This window comes from Opisthocomus hoazin, chromosome Z (genome assembly GCF_030867145.1).
Source record: "Opisthocomus hoazin isolate bOpiHoa1 chromosome Z, bOpiHoa1.hap1, whole genome shotgun sequence".
NCBI lineage: Eukaryota > Metazoa > Chordata > Aves > Opisthocomiformes > Opisthocomidae > Opisthocomus > Opisthocomus hoazin.
Genome location: NC_134454.1, coordinates 38,366,539 through 38,389,782, shown reverse-complemented (window position 1 = coordinate 38,389,782; position 23,244 = coordinate 38,366,539). Strand labels below are relative to the sequence as shown.

Here is a 23,244-nt window from a genome sequence, read left to right as displayed (position 1 = left end):
AACATTGCTTATTAAAGGCCTTTTATCTGTCTTCTGCCTTCCCAAGCCACTTTGTATTGTCACTGTTATAAAAGGGAATTGTTTTAGACTGTAGTCTAAAAAAGCACAGTCTTTCACATCTCAAAGCCCTCTGGGTGTTCAGTTCAAAGCATGTTAGTCCTAGTCTATGTGACAAACTTGCTGGTGAAGCCAGAATAGTTACACCTGTCCTGTCTTGTTCTGTATTCAAAAGTGTACAAATTCTCAAGGCTGGGAAACGACATCCTAGCCACATCCAGGTTAGGGCCAGCACCGGTTCCCCTCTGCTGTGCACCTCTGGAGAGGTGCAGGGAGCACACCAGCAGAAGTGTCTGCTTTCCAGCAGACCACGCATTTGCATTCATTTTGATTTACGATCCTTCAGGTGGGATAAAAGTAAGCAGGTAAGCATCTCCAGCTTACCACCGGGTCTCTCTCCTTAGGTTACTGACCTTTGCTCTTGGAGAGATGTCTGGGATGCAAGGTGGTTCCCGGAGCTCCCCATACTTCTGCTCCTGATAGGGAGAATAAATTCCCCAGCACACTACCAGCATGCAATAAATTATACTGACTTTGTAGCAGAAACTGTGCCTGCAGCATGGGTTTATCCTGGTCCAACACAGCCCCCATGTGGCACAAGCCACTCAATACTCCTTAGTGCACTTCGTGCAGGACTTTTACCAGGGAAGATGCCGCCCAAACACAGCATTTTTTTTGAGAGTCCAGAATGCTGACTGAATCCATTGAATGGTTGGATTTGAGCACTGTCAGAGAGAAATAAATAGATTGTTGAAAGAAACACTGCATTTATAATTTGTGTCAGAGATGTCTTTTGCTTAAAAAATAAAATAAATTCTAGCTGGTGAGGCTGAAACATATAAAACTAATTTTTTTTCCTGCTTATAAGAAATGTCTTCTGAAAGAGATTCTGGGTTTTTTTCCGGAAGATCTTCAAAAAATGTGGAAGATGCATCTCATTCATAAGCGTTTCCCCTCTAAGTGTCTGAATGAAATACTGTCTTCTAACTTCAGCCGTCTCTGCTGTGTTTGCATGGATTTCTTGATAGCAGTGTGTACCTGGGAAGGCCTGAGCACTTCTTGCCTTTCTTTTCGGTGGTATCATCAAGACTTGCCTTGCAGGGACAGCAAAAACCCATTCTCAACAGATAGGGAGCACCCAGGGCATCTGGAACGTAACAAACATAAAGAGGTTTCTTGCTGGAGCTGGTTTGGATCTTCATCGAAAATGTCCTCTAATTCCATGGCTCACCTTAGGTTTGGTGATATTTGTTTTTTCCAGACAGGAAAGCTTGACCCACATTATCCCAAAATATGTGGTCACAAAGGGAATGTTCTGGACATCAAGTGGAACCCGTTCAATGACTTTGTAATAGCTTCATGCTCAGAAGACGCCACGGTAAGTTTACCAGCTTGTCTCTGTGTTATTACCTGGCTAATGTGCTTTTTGGGGAAAGAAAGAAAACATAAACCAAAACGCCCATGGATGAGATGTGAAAGTACATAGATACTTATAAAAATGTCAGGTAAGACTCCTGTCTTTCTCTTGAAGTCAGACCTGTGTGATCCCTTCCAGGTGATGTACCAAAATCAGTGTGAGGAGGGAGATCTATTTTGTGTGGTCTTGCGTGTCTTTGGGTGTGTTTGCATGAGAAAAGCAGAATGTGACTTTTAAATGGAATGATTACTCAAGTTTAATTGCTATGAAACTTTTCCTTTACTTTAGAATAAAAGCTTCAACACAATGTAATCTGGAACAGCTATTTCAGATTATTTCCCTGCAGAGCAAATTTGAACTTCTTCCTGCACTCAGTTACTCTGTAAAGTCATGCTGGATCAATTATGTGGTAGCTGAGGACTCTGCATCATACTATTCTGCAAAAGGCGTAAATAAAATGAACATTTTCCTGCTGAAACCACAGTAAGACTCCAGAAATGCGAAGGTTCATGCTAATGCAAACCTCTAAAAACATTTCAAATATATCACATCAGGTTTAAGTTTTAGGGAACAAATGGTTTGGCTGAAGTTAGTATAATTAAGATGCAGTCATAAATTTTACTTCAGTGAAGCTGCGAACTAATTAGGAATTGAAAGATTCAATTCGTGCTTGTAAGGGACAGTTTAGCCCACATCTACCCATGGAAAAGTTGCTTTCCATGTCCTGTCAAATGTGTGATGCTGACTTCTGTGATAGTGAGGACATCTGACTAACTACTATGCTTTTTTCTAGAGATCCCATACCTGTTTTCTCCCACTGGGTATATTCCCCCTCTGCCACACGGCATCAGAGAAGTTTCCCTTGTCATTTCCTCCAGCCCTGGCTTGGTGCACATCCTCTGGCGTTTAAGCTTTGCCAAAAGTCACTCTTGAATTGGAAATCTAAGCTCTTGGAATTGTCCTTCCTGTTTAGTGACGTGCCTTTGCTTCCTTCAATGTTCATGTCTTTTTTGAAGGCTTCTTTCAATTTCTGGGTTGCCTATGAGGGTTTTATTTTATCTTGCAACCCGTTTGCCAGGTTTTCGTGCTGTCTCAGAAGGACTTGTGGCAGGAAGGCACCGACTGCCATGTCCTCTCTTTTGAGCCTCAGATGGAGAATGCACACAAGCTTTCTGCTGTAGTTACAGAATCACAGAACCATTCGTGTTGAAAGGGAGCTTGGTCGGTCTCTACTCGCACCTCCTGTGTAGGTCTGTGGAACTGAGTGTTGACAGCCTCCAAGGATGGATGCCGGGTCTCAGCATCCGTGAAAGGACGGGAACGACTCTCACACGCATTGCTAAGATACACAGTCAGAATACTTTATTCTCTCACTTGTGCAGTTATATGCATTTACCATATCTGTACATACGATTACGCTTACATCAGATAGGCTACAGACATAAATCACACGCTGTTCACACGCCCCACATTCCCTTATAATTGGCAACTATGCACTAACGCTAATAGCAACAGACTGCCTCCACGTCCTTGAACACATCTTATTTTGCTAACCCACACCATGTGCGCTATCAGAACTTTCTCAATGGCTATTCTTAGCTGTCTTTTCCAGCAAGCCTGTTAAATCACACTGTTTTGCTTAAGCGGCCTAGTTGTGCTAATTCTCAAGCTACATCGACCCCAACAGACGGAGATTTCACCACCTCTCTGGGCAACCTGCTCCTGTTCTTCATTGCTCCCACAGGGAAATTTTTTTCCTTGTATGCAGTCAGAACCTCCATAGTGCAGTTAGTGACCGCTGTATCCCGTCCTCCCTCCCTGCACTTCAGGACAGAGCATGGCTCTACTTTCTTAGTAATCTTGTAAGTACTGAAAGCTTCTGTCAGTTTGCCTTGAAGCTGTCTCTTCTCCGGGCTGATCAAGGCCTTCTCCATTCACTTCTCTTCACAGGGCAAGTGCTGAAGCCTGCTGAGCATCCTGGTGGCCTCCACTGGACTCAGTTAAGTTTATCAGCATCTTTCTTGCACTGGGAGGTGCAGAACTGGATGCAGTTTTCCAGCTGTTGTTTGATGATTGCTGAATAAAGGGGAAAATCGATTCCCTTAATCTAGTGCCTATCTTCTTGTAGTTGCAGACCAGGATGTTGCTGGCTTTCATCCCTGCCAGGGCATGCTGCTGCGTCATATTTATTCTGTTGTCCACCAGGACCCCAAGATCTGTGCAGAAGGCAGTTTGCTTTCTTTTCCAATTTTCTGCTGAAACTTGGCACTGGATCATTCTTCAGGCTGAAGAATGGAAACACTGAGCTTGATGCTGGTCTCAGCACCAGAAGTTGTTCTAAGAGGCCTTGCTGTTTGTGACTGTACTCTCTCTTTTTGGTACAACTCTCCCATCATCGTCCTGGCACCAGGAAATGGGATCTTAGGGGTGTCCTCCACAGTGACACAGCATAGGGTCACCTCTTCCCACTAAATAGTAATGACAGCAGACTGTGTTTCTTAGTGCGACTGTCTTTCCTGGTACCTGGTAGCTAGATCTGTGGAGGTCACATGGTCCAAGCCCTGCTCAAAGCAGGCTGGTTGAATCAAGTTGCTCCAAGCCTTGCCCAGATAAGCTGGTAAGATCTTTGAGGCTACAGATCTCATGGCCTCACTGGGCCCTTCTTCCAGAGGCTGAGTACGCTTCTGGGGAAAATAGGGCTCCTGTGATCTCCAGGCAGTGCCCATTTTGCCATTTGTTTCCATTGCCTTTGGTGCTCTCCTCGTGCACCTCCAAAGGGTCTGTCTTCATCTTCTGTGTGCCTTCCTGCAGTGCAGCCTGCTCGCTCCTGGGCCAAATAATTTTGTTTCTTTCCAGCTCTCCTTGGATTTGCTGTGCTCCCATCCCCACCTCATCTCAGTGGTTGCTGTTAGACTCACTCCATGGGGTCAATGTCTGTCTTACTTGTTCTGGCCTGTACTGGAGAGCTCAGATTGGACGTACTGTTGGGACACCTTCACAGCACCACTTTCTCTGTCCTGAGAGAGTCTGAGGGTTTTTAGGGTCTCAGAGTTGTCCACCACTTCCACTGGGCTGGACATTAGAGCCAAAGCCTTCCTTGCAGTCTGTTGTTAAAGGCCTGGTGCTCTTTGCCGTTTCTCAACATTAACATAAGCCACTGTTCTTTCTTGTGTGCAAGGATGCATCGAATTGCTGTTGCTGGGCTGGGTCACCCTGGAACTTTCGAGGAAGGCTACAGGCTTCTGTGAAGATGATGGAAGTTTCCCATCACACTCATTCCTCAGAGGTTTCTTGGCTGTTAACTAGTATTTCTAGAGCTTGTCTTGGTGGTACCACAGCTATCTTTAGTGGTGTGTAGCAGAAGCATGTAGAGTGGTTCTTCTGGGTGCCTTACAGTCCTTAGGTTTCTGATTGGCTTGATTCCTCAGTGGGTTAAACACTGTTGAGAAAGGTGCTCATGATCTTTCCCAGCAGGTCCAGAATTTGTGTCTTCCCTTCTTTGGCTTACAAGGTGTGATCCTCATCAGCCAAACAGTGGGCGACTCAGGCAGGTGCGGCTAATTTCCATGAACTATCTGCTTCAAAGAGCATTTCCCTTTTGCTTCTGGCTAAGTCCTAGAAAAATTGTGACAAGCATAGCAATTTTCATTGAGCCAAAGGGCTAATCGTCTGTTAGCATCCTAAATACTTGTGCTTCTACGGTTAGTATGGGAAAGACTCTTTTGTTTTATCTGCATAGGCTCAGCCCCTTTTGCAGGTTTCCTCTACTGTCTTCTTCCGCCCCGGAGGACAGAGGATTTTTGTCTTCATGCAGTATCCTTCTAGAATCCCAGGCTGCAGGTAGACCTGTTACGAGACAGCACACTCCCAGTGTTGAGTGACTATAGCGGGGTGCTGCCCAGTCTCTCTGCTCAGGGCATCTGCCGTGTGGCCACCTGGGTCGGCTTCTGTGTACTTTGACAAATGGCTGTGTCATTTCCAAAGTATTCAGCACCGGTGCAGTTTTTTATGGGACAAACAGTACTATAGCTGTGACCTGACCAGGGGAGTTCTCAGTTCTTTTACCAGGAAGCACTGACTTGATGACTGCTTGGATCAATATCACGGCTATAATACCTTCTGGGACTCATTGCTGAAGTTTGTTTCAGATTTGCTTGTTCCTGCTCAAAGTTTGTTAGGAGGCAAAGTCTGCAAGATCCGTATGAATAACTTTTCGTAATTGTGCTGACAGCTTGGCCAGGTGTAAGGGTTGGATTGCCAAGTTAGAACAAACTCTTAGAACTACTGGCTAAAGGTAGGAGGGAAAGAGTAATCTTCAGGCCCACAGAAAAGTAAAGATACTAATTTAAAGGATGGGCATTCAATAAAGCCAGGAGTATTCCTATTCACTACCAAGGGAATAGTGGTACCAAGGGGATAATAGTTATTGGCAAGTTCCAAATTATCTTCTTAGGAATCTCACAAAGACCTATCCTGTGCCATTCAGGTTAAAATCTGGGACATCCCCAAGCACTTGCTGACAAGAAACGTTACCCGTCCGAAGAAGGAACTTCTTGGGCATGTGCGAAGAGTGGGCCTCATTGAATGGCATCCCACTGCTAATAACATCCTCTTCAGCTCCGGCTATGACTACAAGGTTGGGTCTCTTCTCTGTGGAGTTCTCCTTTTGGGATGCCCTGTTTGGCAGAGTGTTTTGAAATTTGTTTTAATTTCAAGCTGTAAGATAATACTAAAGAATTGAGAAGCCTTCTTCAGGGGGAAATTCCATGGTGACCCCAAAGGCAAAAGGACATTGCTACAAGTTCAAAAGGACTTGCTAATTTTCCAGTCTTTAATGAACTTAAGTCTAGTCTGCCCTTCTCATTTACTGGATTGGATGCAATATGCAATGTCATGCACTTTTGTTTGGCTTCGTTCTTGTGCTAGTGCAAACATGCACTGATACTGGCCATTTTTATGTATAAAATGTAGTTGCAAAGGAAATTGGAATATTGGACATTCTGACCAGACACTGTCGCTGATATATTGCTGTAAGTCCCAGGAATTATTTTAAATGCTGGAGAACAACCACTTACGATGGTAAGACTTACGTTTGTAGAGAAGAGAGAAAGAAGTGAGCAGGGTACACAAAGTCCTGAATTGGTCAGGCAGCAAAGGGCTGATTTTTTTTGTTATTTTGCCCCAGATAATGATCTGGAACCTTGACATCAAGGAGGCTGTCATCTCGAACCCAGTGAAGATCCTTGACGCTCACAAGGATGTGGTCCTCTCCATGTCTTTCAACACAGATGGCAGTCTGCTTGCCACAGCGTGCAGGGACAGAAAGATACGGCTGATAGACCCTCGTGCAGGAACAGTCCTACAAGTAGGTTGGGTTCAGAGGTTTGTGGTCCAGCTGATCTCACCCATTGGACTCTTTCTTCTTCTGGGTATGTTCATTGCCATTAAAGAAGATGCATTTGTGCCCTGTGTTGCCCAAGGCTCCAGATGGTGCTATTGCCTTTTACTTTTCATGGAACACTTGCTGTCATTGCTGAAAAGAGGGTTTCTGCATCTTGCTACCATGCTCCTTTCTCCCTGAAGCCCTTCCTGGAGTGCACTGTTTTCATGGCTCCCTCCTGCACTCTGTAGGACGCCTTGGGAGGGCTTGTAGAGATCAGGTGGACAGGTGGATTTGAGTGTACTTTTGTCCCGCTGCCAGGCTTCTTCTTGTTGCCTGTACTTTATATCTGTTGGTAAGGTGAAACTGACTGCATTTTATAGGTATTTGCACAGGTTTGTGTACACAGAAAGTCCTGCCTGCAACTAATAGGGATTGCTGTCTTACAAATCAATACTTAGAGAAATTCATTAGGCTTTTGGGAATGCTCCTCAAGAGTTTAGGCCACCTTTCTTGGGTCCCCTTGAAATCCTGCTCACTGTAGTTCAGCCAGACTGAGCAGATCTTTCAGATGTGACTAAATCAAAGGTCTCGTGTAACATGAAATATAGCTATGCAGTAGGTGGTGTCTTATTTATGCAGTGTCCTTTCTTTTCCTATAGGAAGCCAGCTACAAATCTCACAGAGTCAATAAAGTCTTGTTCCTTGGAAACATGAAAAAGCTGTTCTCTACTGGAACCTCTCGGTGGAATAACAGGCAAATTGCATTATGGGATCAAGTGAGTTGGACCAGCAACCTTAACCATACCAGCTTCAGTTTTCTCTCTTTTGCTGTCACCTTAACTTTTCCACCTGACAAATACCCAAGAATTGGTTTATAATTGCAACTGAGAAGTGATCTGTCAAATTCTTAATGGTTGATGGGTGTGACACTGTTCACTATGTGTGAGTTTCTGAAGAAGCTCTCAAAGCTTTCAGCATAGAAGACCCCCAGAATGGAAAGAGTGCTGTGCCCACTAGAGGAAGAAATAATTCAAAGGACCTTTGGGTGTTCACTGTAGCTCTGACTTAAAAGCAGCTCTCACTGATCTTACTGGCAAATTGTTACTGGTACTGGAAAGAGGAATGAACTCTAGACACAGCCTACTCAGGTTAACCCCCCAAAAGGTATGGTTTATTTTTTTATTTCTGATGATTCCTGACAGTCAAGTATTGAGGTAGCACTTACCGGTCACTTCCAAGAGATGATCTCCTATCATGATGGCTGCTAGCCTTATGAAACCCTGATCTCCTCTACCCCTCTCAAATGCAGTGAGATGCTTTTTCTTTGTCAGCACTCACTTTGTCCCTCTGTGTCAACCACCTTGCGGCATGATTTTCTGCCTCTTAGTTGTGCTGTCACCCTTTGTACCAGACAAAGCTGGTAGACCAGGTCTGCCATTTGCCATGTGGCTATGTTTCCACTTGGCTTTTTTGCATATGTGAGAGGCAAAGCACTGTGCTGCTGTCTGGAGGCTTTCAACAGAGCTGAACATGGGTCTCACATCAGGGTTTCACTGGCTTCAGAGATGCTGGAGGAGCTGGCCACACTTATTTTAAGAACACAGTGAGAAGGCCTGATATGTACAGCCTCCTTAGGGGCAGGCATATCTGAGGTCCACATCCACCCATGTAATCATTGCATCTGAACACAAGCTCTGGCTTTCTGGAGCCTGCAGCTGGGCAGTTCTGCAGGACAAAGTATGTATTAACCCTATGCTAAATACATGTTTTAACCCTATGCTAAATACATGTTTATGTGACAATAGCAGCAGTGCAGGGATAGCGTTGTGTAAGACATGCCATCCTGGTGTGTGGTGTGCTGTGCGCTCCTACATGGCTTACCTGCAGAAGGCCACGGGGAGCTTTTGCCCTTGTGGTGGGTACCTTCCCACTGTGCAGTGTGAAGACTGCTTGGCTGATGTAGGCTGTTCTTTTGGAAGGTGGTGTACTATTGTGGAGGTATTGCCTTGACTAGAGGTAGTGAGGGAACATGAGTAATTCAGTGTGCGATGCAGGAATGCCCCGAAAGCCCCTCCATCTGTCTGAGTGGTGGCCCCCATAGAGGCAGGCAGTGTTTCTTACCAGATCTACCTGTCATCAGGTGCCTGAGATGATGTAGTGGTAGGAGGTGCTGCACTCAGTCAAGAGCCAGGGACAGAGCACCTGTTTCCCACCCACAGAGCTTTAAAGAAGTCTGTGTGTGGCCCTTCTCTCAGGGCTGCGCTCATATGCCTCTGCCAGGTGGGCTTCAGGTAAGGTGTCCCTGACTTGAGGTGACTGAGCGGTGATCACAGCTATCTGTTTTTCCTGTGTCTTGCCCAGAATGACCTTTCTGTGCCTTTACTGGAGGAGGATCTGGATGGCTCCTCAGGACTCCTGTTTCCCTTCTACGACTCAGACACACATATGCTTTATGTTGTGGGAAAGGTAAGTGCTTTCCACGTCAGCAAATGCTGGTCTGTCCGATTCTTCTCCCGTCTACGTTATGTCAGGCTGAAGTAAAAAATGCTCCTGAAGCATTTCACCTCCTGAAGCAAAGGGGCTGATGTCATGGGGCCCAAGGGCTGATGGCATGGGGCCTGAGGGTGCTGCAGCATCAGGCCTCATTTTCCACTGGAGATATACCACGTTTACTATGGGGAGATACACTGCAGAGCCCTAACCTTCCCACAGAGTAATCTGGGGGTAAATATTTGGTTCATTCTTAACCCTGCATGGTTTCTGGGGCCAGTCATTCTTCTCAGACCCTCATGCCGAACAGCAGAGCCTGGCTTATGTTCATTTTCTTTGCTTTTAGGGTGATGGAAATATAAGGTATTATGAGATAAGCCCTGAGAAACCATACTTGAACTACCTGATGGAATATCGTTCTCATTTACCACAGAAGGGAATTGGTGAGTGGCAGCGTACGTCTCATGTTACAAGAGGATGGTGACTTCTGTTTTAGACGCCTGTCAGAGTCCAGGGCTATCCAAAACATCATTTAGAAAAGAGAGTGGATAAGATTCAAGTCTCCACCCCAGTTTACAGGTGCGCAACAGTCAAATTGGCCTAGCTCACCTGTATATCACAGGTGGTATTACAGAGTCACAGCTTGGAGGGGTCCCTTCTGACAAGCAGAGTATGGGCTGGGCAGCTTTACCAGTCATTCTACATCCCCTCTCACACACCTGGTCAAGGTGGAAGGGAAGGTAGTCTTAATTTAAAGGTGCAAGATGCTCCTTGCCCTTTTTGAATCTGCTCCAAGATCTTTGGCACTGAACTCAGTTGGTATTGTTTCCACCATGGGATTTCAGTGACCATGGGTACTCCAAATCTTAATGTCGTTACTCTTATCACTTGCCTACCTTCTTCTGTACTGCCATTTCCCATTTAGAGGTAGACCTGCTGTGATTAGGTCACCTCTCCTCTGTTGAAGACCCTTGCTTGTTAACCTGTCGGCATACTACCCACTGTTTAACTAATTCAAGCTACAGAATTTCACTTTTGGCCCTCAGACTTTATTGGTAGCCCTTGAGCCTTCTCCAGTCTATCCTGTAAGCCATTTTCCTCTACAGACTGATGTGTTTTTAGGACCGTTTGCCACCACTCCACACTACCTGTAAGCACTCCTATTCTTCTAGGACATTGGTACAGATATTTAGCAGCTAGATTTTGTGCCTTCAGGTCTTCTTCAAAAAACTGTTCTTAAAAAGGAATAAATAACTAAAAATTTAGCTGGAAATTCCCTCTGTTATTCAGCTTTTTTAATCCTTCCAATGCACAGCATCCTCATTTTAATGTCATAGTCTCTTTAAAAATCATTCCATGAAAAGGAAGTGTACAAATGTTTTTAAAAGTCTTGAGTGATTCAGATCTGCTTTCCTAACCTGATCTGTTTTGCTGATCAAAAATACTGCTAAAGTTATTGCATAGTAGCTTCTTTCCAAATATTGCCAAAACAAAAGACAATGTGGAGGACTGGAGTTTAGAGTCACCTTTAGGTGAATCACAGAATCACAGAATGGTAGGGGTTGGAAGGGACCTCTGTGGTTCATCTAGTCCAACCCCCCTGGCCAAAGCAGGGTCACCTACAGTAGGCTGTAGAGGACCTTATCCAGGCAGGTCTTGAATATCTCCAGAGAAGGAGACTCCACAACCTCCCTGGGCAGCCTGTTCCAGTGCTCCGTCACCCTCAGAGTGAAGAAATTCTTCCTCATCTTCAGACGGAACTTCCTGTGCTTCAGTTTGTGCCCATTGCCCCTTGTCCTGTCACTTGACACCACTGAAAGGAGCTTGGCCCCATCCTCCTGACACCCACCCTTCAGATATTTGGAAGCATTTATAAGGTCCCCTCGCAGCCTTCTCTTCTTCAGGCTGAACAAGCCCAGCTCCCTCAGCCTTTCCTCACAGGACAGATGCTCCAGTCCTCTCATCATCCTCATAGCCCTCCACCGGACTCTGTCCAGGAGTTCCTCATCTTTCTTGAAGTGCGGAGCCCAGAACTGGACAGAGTACTCCAGATGGGGCCTCACTAGGGCAGAGTAGAGGGGGAGGAGAACTTCCCTTGACTTGCTTGACACACTCCTCCTAATGCACGCCAGGATCCCATTGGCCTTCTTCGCAACTAGGGCACACTGCTGGCTCATGGTCAATCTGTTGTCCACCCAGGTCCCTGTCCACAGAGCTGCTCTCCAGCAGGTCCACCCCAAGCCTGTACTGGTGCCTGGGGTTATTGCTCCCCAGGTGCAGGACCCTGCATTTGCCTTTGTTGAACCTCATCAAGTTCCTCTCTGCCCAACTTTCCATCCTGTCCAGGTCACACTGAATGGCAGCACAGCCTTCCGGTGTGTCTACCACACCTCCCAGTTTGGTGTCATCAGCAAACCTGCTGAGGATACACTCTTAACTCTTCATCCAGGTCGTTAATGAAGAAGTTGAACAAGACTGGGCCCAGTACTGACCCCTGGGGGACACCACTAGTTACCAGTCTCCAACTAGACTCAGCACCGCTGATGACAACCCTCTGAGCTCTGCCATTCAGCCAGTTCTCTATCCACCTCACCGACCACTCATCCAGCCCACACTTCCTGAGCTTCCCTAGGAGGATGTTATGGGAGACAGTGTCGAAGGCCTTGCTGAAGTCGAGGTAGATAACATCCACGGCTCTCCCTTCATCTACCCAGCCAGTCATGTCAACGTAGAAAGCTATCAGATTGGTCAGGCATGATTTCCCCTTGGTGAATCCATGCTGACTACTCCTGATTACCTTTTCCTCCACTTGCTTGATGATGCCCTCCAGGATAAGTTGCTCCATCGCCTTTCCCGGGATGGAGGTGAGGCTGACCGGCCTGTAGTTCCCTGGGTCCTCCTTCTTGCCCTTTTTGAAGATTGGAGTGACACTGGCCTTTCTCCAGTCCTCGGGCCCCTCTCCTGTCCTCCAGGACCTCTCAAAGATGATGAAGAGTGGCTCAGCAATGACATCCGCCAGGTCCCTCAGCACTCGTGGGTGCATTCCATCGGGGCCCATGGATTTGTGGGCATCCAGATTGCTTAAGCGATCCCTCACACAGTCCTCCTTGACCAAGGGAAAGTCGTCCTCTTTGTAGGCTTCTTCTCTTACCTCCGGGGCCTGGGATTCCTGAGGGCAGTCTTAGCACTGAAGACTGAAGCAAAGAAGGCATTCTGTAGCTCTGCCTTCTCCGCATCCTCCATCACCAGGACACCCGCCTCATTCAGCAGCGGCCCCACATTGTCCCTAGCCTTCCTTTTGCTGCTGATGTAGTTGAAGAAGCCCTTCTTGTTGTTTTTGACATCCCTTGCCAGCTTCAATTCCAGGTGGGCTTTGGCCTTCCTCGTCTCATCCCTGCATGCTCTGACCACATTGCTGTACTCTTCCCAAGTGGCCTGCCCCTCTTTCCACATTCCATGGACCTTTCTCTTCCACCTGATCTCCGCTAGAAGCTCCTTGTTTAACCATGAAGGTCTCCTGCCTCCTTTTGCTCAATTTCTTTCTCAGGGGGATGCACCGCTCCTGAGCATGGATGAAGTGATGTTTAAAGAGCGACCAGCACTCTTGGACCCCCTGCCTTCGAGAGCCCTGGCCCACGGGATTCCTCCCAGTAGCTCCTTGAAGAGGGCAAAGTTAGCCCTCCTGAGGTCCAAGGTTTTGATCCTGCTTATCGCCCTGCTTCCTCCACGCAGGATCCTGAACTCGACCATTTCATGATCACTGCAGCCAAGTCTACCTCCGACCTTCACATCTTCCACCAGTCCCTCCTTGTTTGTTAATACAAGGTCCAGCAGAGCGCCTTTCCTTGTTGGTTCCTCCACCACTTGCATCAGAAAGTTATCATCGATGCTCTGTAGGAACCTCCTGGATTGCGCCTGCCTAGCTGTATGGTCTTCCCAGCTGATGTCAGGGTGGTTGAAGTCCCCCATGAGAACCAGGGCCTGTGACTGTGAGGCTGCTTGCAGCTGCCTGTAGAAGGCCTCATCAACCTCCTCCTCCTGGTCAGGTGGCCTGTAGTACACACCCACCGTAATGTCACCCGTGTGACCCTGTCCCTTAATTCTAACCCACAAGCTCTCAACTCGTTCCTCATTTGCCCCCAGGCCAAGATCAATGCATTCCAGTTGCTCCCTCACATATAGAGCAACTCCACCACCTCTCCTTGTTGGCCTGTCTTTCCTAAAGAGTCTGTAGCCATCCATGACAGCATGCCAGTCATGCGAGTTGTCCCACCACGTTTCTGTGATGGCAACCAAGTTGTAGCCATAGCCTATGGCTATGTAGCCTACGTAGTGAATGCATAAAGTAACGAGCAACAGTCGTTCACATAGAATATACTGTTTAATGAAGTAATTTGGTATTACTAGAAAACAAAGCCTGTGTAGGACACCATGAAGGAAGGTCTTCAAGGAGAGGCAATCTCTTTTTTAAGGAAATGGGCATGGTTGTAAGCTTTGGACTGTGCAAGTTCATGGGAGAGAAATCCACTGAGGTTACCAGATACTTAAAGACCTTGTGTGGTGTAGCTAGTCCCTGAAATGCAAATATGCTGTCTGACAGAGCAGATGTTCACACTCTTCTCGTACTCCATTCTGCTTTGAAACAGTGTTGGCGGGAGGATACGGGGCTGCAAGGGCTTTCAGCCTGACCCGTATAGCTATTCTGATGTTGATGAATCCCTTCCTGCTGATCCTGACTGATAGCCAAGTTCTGTGGTATTACCTGCCAGTTTTGCTCAGTCCTGGTAACTCTACTTGCAGCTCATGAGAATGAAGAAGGAAGAGGAGACTTAGCATGAGATCCACAGACCATGTGCGTAACTCTGTGGCCTGATAGAAAAAACTTTATTTAGTTTCGTTGTGTGTACCACTGAGCCAGTTTTGGGTGCAGATTTCAGGCCATGCTGCTGTGGAGCTGATGCTGTGACTTCTTTTGTTGTTTGGTGACCCTTTTTCCATGGCAGACGACATTAACTTTCCTGGGGAGATTTACACCCTGTTTTTTTCATGCTACCCCACCAGGAATGATGCCAAAGAGAGGCCTTGAAGTGTCAGCTTGTGAGATTTTCCGTTTCTACAAACTGATCCCAACTAAAAGCCTGATTGAGCCCATCTCCATGATTGTGCCTCGTCGGGTAAGTTAATCTCAGGTCACATTCATGTCTGGGACAAATACCAATGAAAAAGAGGGCAGTGTTTCCTCTCTGACTTTGGCGGGGCAGGAGAGTAAGTAGAACAAGGCATTTTCTCTCTCCTGGTCTGAGGCACAAAGCTGGTCAGTTTGTGCGGCAGCCCTGCCAGTGAGCCCTGGTTGGGTAACTCACAAGTTAGGTCTCTGTCTACTGGCCAGCTTTCTAAGACGTGCTCACCAATCTGCTCTGCTTGGGTGCAACAAGAGTTCTCTCTGACTGTCAGGTCAGCTAGCTGGCTGTAAACTTCCTCAGCTGGTGGCATCTGTTTGACAGAAAGAGAGAGAGGGATTGGGGATGATGTTGGGTGACATGAAAATCTCCTTGTGGAAGGAAGAAGAATCACCCTGGGAAAAGGGAACAATGGGTTCCTAGGTCCCTACCCAGCGGGTGCAGGTATGTTACAGACAGTTGTTCTGCAGCGTGCAAGACGAGACCCATTGCACTGAGAGTGTTGTAGAAGCGAGTCTCGGAGCTGACGTGGCTAGAGAATGACCCAGGTCATGAATCTGTAGCTAGCCAAGATAGCTCCCATGTGACTCTGTGAGCAAAGGTACACCGTAAATGTCAGCACTGTGCCCTGTACTTCCAGAAACATTGAAAGGTATTAGTGCCTTGCATTCGGAGAGGCAGCAGAGCTAATGTTTGTTACAACTACCAGTCAATCAGGCATGTTCCTCCTACATTATCTCCTTGGCCAGTTTCTGTCAGCAGGTGATCAGCTGATGATTTGCGACAAGTGTCCAGCCTTTGCATCCACTGCTTCATCCTCAGGAACACTGAGGTCATGAGAGTTGGTTTAGCCTGTGTCACCAGCTGACACACCCCAATAATGAGAGTGATTAAATGTCCCACTCCATTAATGAGAGTGACTCAGATTTGCCGATCCCCTCAGTTGGATTAATGTGAAACAACACCAGAGATCATGTATCACTTTACAAGGTGTATTCATGATTATTATAAATCAACTTATTGTGGCACAATTACGACAGGCAGACTACTTAGGCACGATTATGCATGATAATGACAAGCAAACTACTGAGGCACGATTATGATAAGCAAATTACAGTGGTAGTATTATGACAAGCAAACTATGGTAGTACGGTTACAACAAGCACACTACAGTAGTATGATTATAGACAAGCTACTGTGGTACAGTTCTGATAAACAAGCTGCTGTGGTATGAATATGATAAACCTTGCTTTTATAGTTGCAAATGAGAAGGAAAGGAACATAAGGGGGGGGCAGAAAAGTTAGAGAGGTAAAGACGAAGAAATAAAAAGATATCACCAGTCCTGGGTCCAGTGTTGATCTGGCCAACAGAGGTCCAGGTCCTGGGGGATGCCGCCCTTACAGTGATTTTCTTAGTAGGTAGTTAGCCCCCTCCGCTTAGGTGAGTTTCTTGCTTCTCATGCTAATGAATTAGTTGGTGATAACCACCTTTTCTGTTATAGGCTATGTTAGCCTCACTTTCCATGTAAATTAGCGTGCATGCTCCTTACAGGTGTGGGGGGGCAAGTTTTTTTGGTCTTAAGTCGGTGGTTGTGATCTTCCCCTACTACAGTTACCTCTGTTTGACCTCTTCCCGGTGCAGGACTGTTGGCTTGTTAGCAGTAAAAAGGGAGTTGGGTATGGAGGCAACTGAGAGTGGACTGCTTAGCTTTACCAGAGCAGCATCGGGCTGTGAGGGTCTTCCCCTCGGTCCAGATGTCACTTGGTTGATTTAGCATCAGACCGGCAGGATGAGCAGGCCTTTTGCTTACGCCCAGTGCTGATCAGCACAAGAGAAGTGCAGCGCTCCTGTATCCAACACTCACAGGCTTTGTCCTTCACATTAGCACCTTAGATGAGTGTTTGAGACATTTAACCTCATATTGTCCAGACCTTTACACCAGCCTCCCCTAGTCTGTTGTCTGGATTTGTAAAGGCCTTACTGGCAGGGATTAAAATAGACCTTCAGATGCAATTCTTCTGAGTTGAGGTGAGGAGGAGAGAGACTCAGGGCAGGTGAGAAGATTTTATGTCCTTGTGGGTGAGTGTTCATGACACTCCCTGTGCTGAGGTGGAACAAACTTATTTCTCCACCATAATCCAGCATGGTCCCTCTAACCTGAAACCTCACTGACATAGTGACTCTGGACTTCTGTTTGCTTGCAGTCGGAGTCATACCAGGAAGACATCTACCCCTTGACCACAGGATCCCATCCAGCACTGACAGCACAAGAGTGGCTGAATGGAGTTAATAAAGGTCAGCACGTGGAGAGCTCCCCAGCCCTTCAGCTCCCCAGGGCCTGGGTAAACTGATCGCTCTCTGGACTAACTGCCAGAGAAGGAGGAAGGGAGGAAAAGCAGAGACATAACAAATATGACCATAAGCTAAAATAATTTGGTGGCTAAAATATCCACATCTGTGAACTATGGAAGCTACTTCAATCAATTGCCTCCATGTTTATCGCTGCAGGTTGTTTGAATGGATTGTTTACAGCTGATTTCTGAGTGCAATTTGTGAGTGCTAACCTGTCACCTGCCTCCCTTCCTAGGGCCTGTCTTGGTATCCTTGAGACCAGGCTCTGGAGCTGTGAATTCCTCACCACAGTTTCTTGAGCCAGAGCCACTCATGACAACTACTGACCTGAGCCAGCAGCAGGGTTGGGGAGGAAGGACGCCACTGGAGGAGAAGCAGAAGCCAAATGAAATCGAAGACAGCAGGAAACAGCTGAAACTGGAGCAGAAATTGCCGAACAATGAGCAAATGTGCCTCTCCAATGGCTTTGACATATTTGAGTGTCCACCACCAAAAACTGAAAATGAGGTATGAATGTCTGGGGTGAAGGGTTGGGGCCGTAGGGGGAAGCCCAGAGTCAGCTGGCAAAAGGATGCTGTTCACAGGGTGACAGAATCTGGGGAGAGTTTATTTTGCAGACCTGGGCCAGTGCGAGCGCTTTGTTCATTGTAGGGGCAGAAGCTCTGCGTGCCCTGGCTATCACATGGCAAGCAGAAATGTAGCCTAGCACCACCCCAGCAGAAAGGATCTGGAAAGGAGGGAGTAATCAGTATTCGCACTTATTAGGCATTCTTGTGGCACAGGCCGGTCTGGTAGCTGGCTGGGGACAAGGTCCTTGTGACCTCCAGGTTCTGGAGAAGAGAAAGCGGTTTATGCGGTGTAACCCTTCCATAGCAGCTGCACTCAGAGAGCCCAGTGAGGCAGCGAGGATGCCTGTGGAAGCAGTGGGTGTACCATTCTCCCTTGGCTCCCTTGGCCCATGGCGCATCTGTGTAGTCTGAAGCACCTAACCATGTTGTGGACCCTGACATGGGAAAGGGGCTGGCTGTGCCTCTGCTTCGGTAGCTCACTGCTGGGGGTCACCTTGGCAGTCCAGTGTCATTGAGGCTGGCTGCTGGTCACAACCTGCCCCGGGAATGGCTCCAGAAAAGATCCTGACAGCTCCATGATCTGTCTTCAGCCATGGCCAGCCCCCTCCCTGTGTAGTAACCAAAGCCTGTACAGTGGTAGATCTCTATGGTGATTTGCAAGCCCCCCATCATTGGAAGCTCAAGGACATTTTTGAGTTACATGCAGCTTGTTTGCTTTTAGGAACCCTGGAAGTATTTCCTTCCCATAGCCGTGCTCAGGTCCCCTTTGTGGCTCTGCAAGATTTTAGCATCTCTACCTTGATGGGGCAGGAATTTCCACAGCTGAATTTCCCTGTGATGTGAAAAAGGATATTCTGCTGCGTGTTTCTGAGCTGGTGCCCTGAGGTTACAGAAGCAATCTGTGCAGAGCTGGGTGCGCTGCTGCATGCACAATGAAAGGCCATGCTAGTCTCAACTGTAGAGGACAGAGCATGATCAACAGGAAAAAAGAAAAGTAGAAGGACTTGCCCAGGGTCAGAGTAGGCGATGTGGCAGATCCAAGAATTTAGGCTCCAAATACTCTCTGTGTCTAGGCTCTCTGAGTGATCAGTGGTATGAAGATTTTTTTTCCCTGATCTTTTCCATTGAATTAAGCAGATGTAGCATTACTAAGTGGTGCTGAGAAACAGCACCTGTACTCATAACCCAGACTAGTGGACAGTGGGAATGTGGCTGATGTTCAGTCTGTTGCTTGAAAGCCTCCTCCTTAGATGCTGTTTCTCTCAGAAGTCATGTGACAGAACTGATGGCATTTGACAGGTTAAGCCTGCATTTTCTTAGTGTAAAGGAAGTAAAATGTGACTTTTCTTACAGCTTTTGCAGATGTTTTACCGGCAACAGGAAGAAATCCGTAGACTACGTGAGCTGCTAAACCAGAGAGATGTCCAAATTAAACAGATGGAGCTGGAGCTCAGAAACATCTGCATGAACACTGGCATTTACTGAGGGTGCTGGTCTCCAGCTCTTTGCACCCCTAGCAACTGCAGCAGACTCCAATTCCTGTGAATAACTCCTCCCAGATATTTTGCTGGGGGGAAAAACTGATGCTTCAGGCAGCATGGACTTTCCTGACTTGTGGTGGTCACATTTCCCTAATCATCACTGGGCAGTTATTGATGCACTTCCTCAGGCTCCCCTTGCTTGCCCACTTACTCATGTCAGAAGCTCATGCATTAGTGTTGGTGATAGACTTTGGAAAATTTTGCTTTTCTGGTCCTGGAGAAAACAACTGTCAAGCTCTATGAACAACCTCTTCTGCCACCCCTCCACATGACAAGAGGATGGGACACTGAAGGCAGCTGCCAGCTTCTTTTCCCATCCCTGAACCCAGCTGTGCGGCTCCAGCGGCTGCTGTCCTCCTGCGCTGAGAGATGACTCTGCAGCTCAGCTGCAGATGCACCTCTAGCTCCAAAGTGACCTTCATGCACCCCTCTCGCCTCAAGGCTTGGCCCTGCAGCTGAGTGGCTAGCCAAAACCTGGTGCTGGGTGTAATCTTGCTCCATGTTGGAGGCTGTACTGGGGCTGCCAAGGGCCAGCACTTTTGTGATAGGTAAAGGTGATGTGCGGAATCAAACTTCACAACTCAGAGAGTTATAAAGCAGGTATGTTTATTGCGGCGCTGGGTGCAAGGGGGATCGCTCCTCCTAACTTGCACACCGAGTCACGAAGCATGCACCTATTTATTACAAAGCTTATGTAAGTAGGCTGGACTATTGTAATTATTTCTAGGAATTCATTATCATACTCCGCCCCCCTTTAGCACTTGCGCAGTGTCGTCTGGTGGTTGTCTGTGGGGGTCTCCTGGATGAAGGCTCGTAGTCTTCCTCACTGTGTGCTTTCACCTTTGGCTCAAAAATTCCTAAGTTGTCTGTGTTGGCTGAGTCCCAAACCATAGAAGCAGTTTCAGCTAGAGAGTTGCTTCTTACAGCCAACAAAGTTCTGGTTATCAGTCCTTGTTTCTATTCGTCTGTCTCGCAAGCAGTCCTTGTTAGCTACATTTGAGCCACAACAGTCCTTGTTAGCAAGATTACAAAGAACAGAACTAAACTGAGTAACAGTGTTTAACTCTTACTTTAACATAGATGCAAAATTATATAACAAAATTAAACTAAAGCTATAGCAAAATCAAACTAATTTTCAATTCCCCACATCAAAGGAGCGCTGGTGTTTGGAGGTCCTACCTTAAAGGGGCAGTGGTGTGGGCTGGGTCTCACCAGAGAAGCTGCAGGTGCAGCAGACGTCTCTCAGTCCAGGTGCCAGTGCTTAGTCCTATGCCTGCAGCCACCTACAGCTGCAGGCTCCCCCTTCCTAGCTGTGTGCCCAGACCCCTGCATCTCCAGGGCTGCCCAGTCTCCCTGAGGCCTGCAGCTACACTCATCTCTGCCCTTCATCACCAGCTCTCTAGCTTGCTGCCTTCCCCAGCCCTTTGCTTAGGGCAAGAGCAGCTGCAGGGTGCAGGTCTCATCCTTGGTTCCAGGGCTGGCACCTGCACCCAGCTCTCTGCAGTCTGCTCATAGTTTGTGGAGCTGGGCTGGTGACAGCACTGAAGGGAGCCTGGTCACTGCCGGGGGGGTCTGCTCTCATCTGTTCCCCCTGGGTGGGGCAAGAGAGCGTGCCATCAGGTGCACTGGGGTCTGAGCAGAGCAGCAGCACCAGAGGGGGAGTGTTTTTCCTTGTCCTAAAGGCAGAACTTGTGGAGATGACTTAAACCCAAGCAGAGCGAGGAACCGCAGTTTCACCTGTAACTGTACACCTCTGTTGTGACACATGTAAGAATTAATACTATGCCCTGCTAGTTCTCAGAAGCGTAATGATTTCCCAAAGTCAAAAAAAAAAAAAGCTCCCTAGTCAGAAATTCCTGAAAAGAAGACATCTTAACAAGGGGACTAGAGGCTGTGCACTGCCTGTGCTCATGTGAGATGCTGCTCTGATTATCCCTGAAAGCAATAGCCAGCAGGGAGCTCATGGGCACTGAATACTCTTGCAGGAGAATCACACAAAGATTTCAGCATCTCTTTTGCTTTGCTGCAAAGACGTCACCCAGCTGTCAAAAAAATATTTCATTCATGTCTAAATAGCAACAACAGATGTGGGTGCTAAAAAGTCACAAATACTATTCCTTTCTGCAGCATTGCAGGGCGGGGGTGTTTTTTTTTTCTGTTTTTCAGGAAGAGTCCTTTAGCATCAGTCACTTGCTTAACACTACTCTCTTTGTGAAAAATAAAAACTGTAACAAAGTTGTTGAAACAAGCTTCAGCTCATTTCAGATCCTCTAGAATGGACTTCCCTGTGCCCTGGGAATGATCTGCAGAATGCAGTTAATGTGCAAAAGCAGCTAACCCCAGATACAGAGCTTTAATCCGAACGTAAGAATCTTATGCCAGAAGTAGTCAGGCTTTCTCACCAAAGAGAAGAGCTACGTAAGAAATCAAGAAGCTCACAGTTTTTCAGCCATGTCAAACAGGCTTGACAGCTTCAATCTTCAAAGCCATTTTCACAGAGGGTAGCCCCAGGGTTATAACACTCTGATTTTCAAGCTATCATTATCAGAAAGGAGAGCACTTGAGACAGCCTCGTCAGTTTACGGGATAGGACACTTTCCTTGTCAACGTATGTGTTTTATTTGCTGGATTTTTTTTGCTTATTTTTCGTACAGAATAAATTATTTAAATTATTTCTGAGTTAAAGGATTTTTTCCAGGGGATTTTTAAATCCTCTTGAGGACTGTTTCTCTGTTGTCTTGTGACTGGCTAGCATAGAAAATGGTCAGCCATCATGGTTCCTGTCTTAGGGTTGTGTTGATTCCAGCATTTCTAGAAAGGACTTTTTCCAGGGGATTTTTAAATGCTCTTGAGGACTGTTCCTCTGTTGTCTTGTGACTGGCTAGCATAAAAAATTGTCAGCCACCATGGTTCTTGTCTTAGGGTTGCGTTGATTCCAGCATTTCTAGAAAGGATTTTTTCCAGGGGATTTTTAAATGCTCTTGAGGACTGTTCCTCTGTTGTCTTGTGACTAGCTAGCATAGAAAATTGTCAGCCACCATGGTTCTTATCTTAGGGCTGTGTTGATTCCAACATTCCTGGAAAAGAAGTTACTTTCATTTAGGCTTTGCTGGCAACACTTGATAAGGGAAGACTATTTAAGCAAAACTTATTTTTTGGACGGTATGCCCATAAAAGCATAGACTGTGAAATGTATGTCAATTTGGAGCTTAAATGCAACCATAAATCTTTCACACAGAGAAAAAGAGTTGAGGAAATGGAGTTACGTGTTAATGAACTGTGCCTAAATAGACCTAAGTGATCATTTTAATAGTTTCTAAAACTCCTAACAGCTTTGTAAAAAACTGTAAAACATGGGGATAAAAACCAAATTTGTGCAATGAAAAGAAAATGTAACTGAATAATAAATAGAGTTCTACTTTTTCATACATGCGACGTTATTGGTTTCGTATTATTGTTGTACTGTTGAAGCGACTAAAAATTACACTGAATCAAGGCCAGAAAGGAGTATCACCTGCTGTCTCTTTTGCTTGCATGAAGTTGTGGCCTTACAGTAGTAGGCGGGTTGTGCACAGAAGACATGGACCTGTCTTCTTACCTCTTCCCCGTCTGCCTTTGATGCTACAAAGGTATGGTCATTTCAAACTGTTCCGCCTTATACTCCAGTGTATGTTGTCTTGAGTAAATTGAGCCCCCCCTAGAGATGCATACTGAGGGGTTTCCTGACCATGCTGTCTTTCAGTCCTGGTGCTCTCTTGTCCAATACACTCTGATGAGGCTCTTTTACATATTCCATATGAGCAGGGTTTAATGTGTTATTACCAAATTTAGTTATTTGAAGACATTTGATGTTAGATGGGATTTTGATTTAGCAGAGTGAAGCAGCAATCACAATACAAGCACAATACAGCAGTTGCAAAATCCAGGTGGATCACAATACAAATGAAGCTCCCATTACGGGTCTCCATACACTTACTGTCATGATGCTGGGTATCTCGAATCATCAGGAAGAAATATGTGGGTTGAAACCAACTCAAGCCCATAGCTCTTTTCAAAGTTGGTTGCTCAGTTTTTATGCTTGATGTTGGGCTGTGCGCCATGCTGGTCTGGCTGGCTCAGGAGGACAATCATACCTTTTGATTGACTCAGGCCACCTACACAACCAGTTGATCACTGAACTGATATGCCAATTGATCTACAACAAAAGCCACCCTCCTGTCCCTTTTCTACTGGGATAAGTTCAGCTTTCTTTAT

The 23,244-nt window shown here is 46.6% G+C and overlaps 1 protein-coding gene across 2 annotated transcripts in view; it reads left to right on the top strand.

Moving 5' to 3' along the window:
- Window positions 1-22,383, top strand: part of CORO2A (coronin 2A) — a 60,566-nt gene extending 38,183 nt beyond the window's left edge. For both annotated transcript variants that reach the window (XM_075411205.1, XM_075411204.1), the window contains exons 3-12: window positions 1,319-1,435; window positions 5,961-6,110; window positions 6,660-6,839; window positions 7,517-7,633; window positions 9,219-9,323; window positions 9,694-9,790; window positions 14,409-14,521; window positions 16,733-16,823; window positions 17,116-17,387; window positions 18,803-22,383. In XM_075411205.1, the coding sequence (XP_075267320.1) occupies window positions 1,319-1,435; window positions 5,961-6,110; window positions 6,660-6,839; window positions 7,517-7,633; window positions 9,219-9,323; window positions 9,694-9,790; window positions 14,409-14,521; window positions 16,733-16,823; window positions 17,116-17,387; window positions 18,803-18,934 (1,374 nt within the window). In that variant the 3' untranslated portion in view covers window positions 18,935-22,383. The remainder of the gene's footprint in view (window positions 1-1,318; window positions 1,436-5,960; window positions 6,111-6,659; window positions 6,840-7,516; window positions 7,634-9,218; window positions 9,324-9,693; window positions 9,791-14,408; window positions 14,522-16,732; window positions 16,824-17,115; window positions 17,388-18,802) is intronic.
- Window positions 22,384-23,244: the final 861 nt, after the last annotated feature.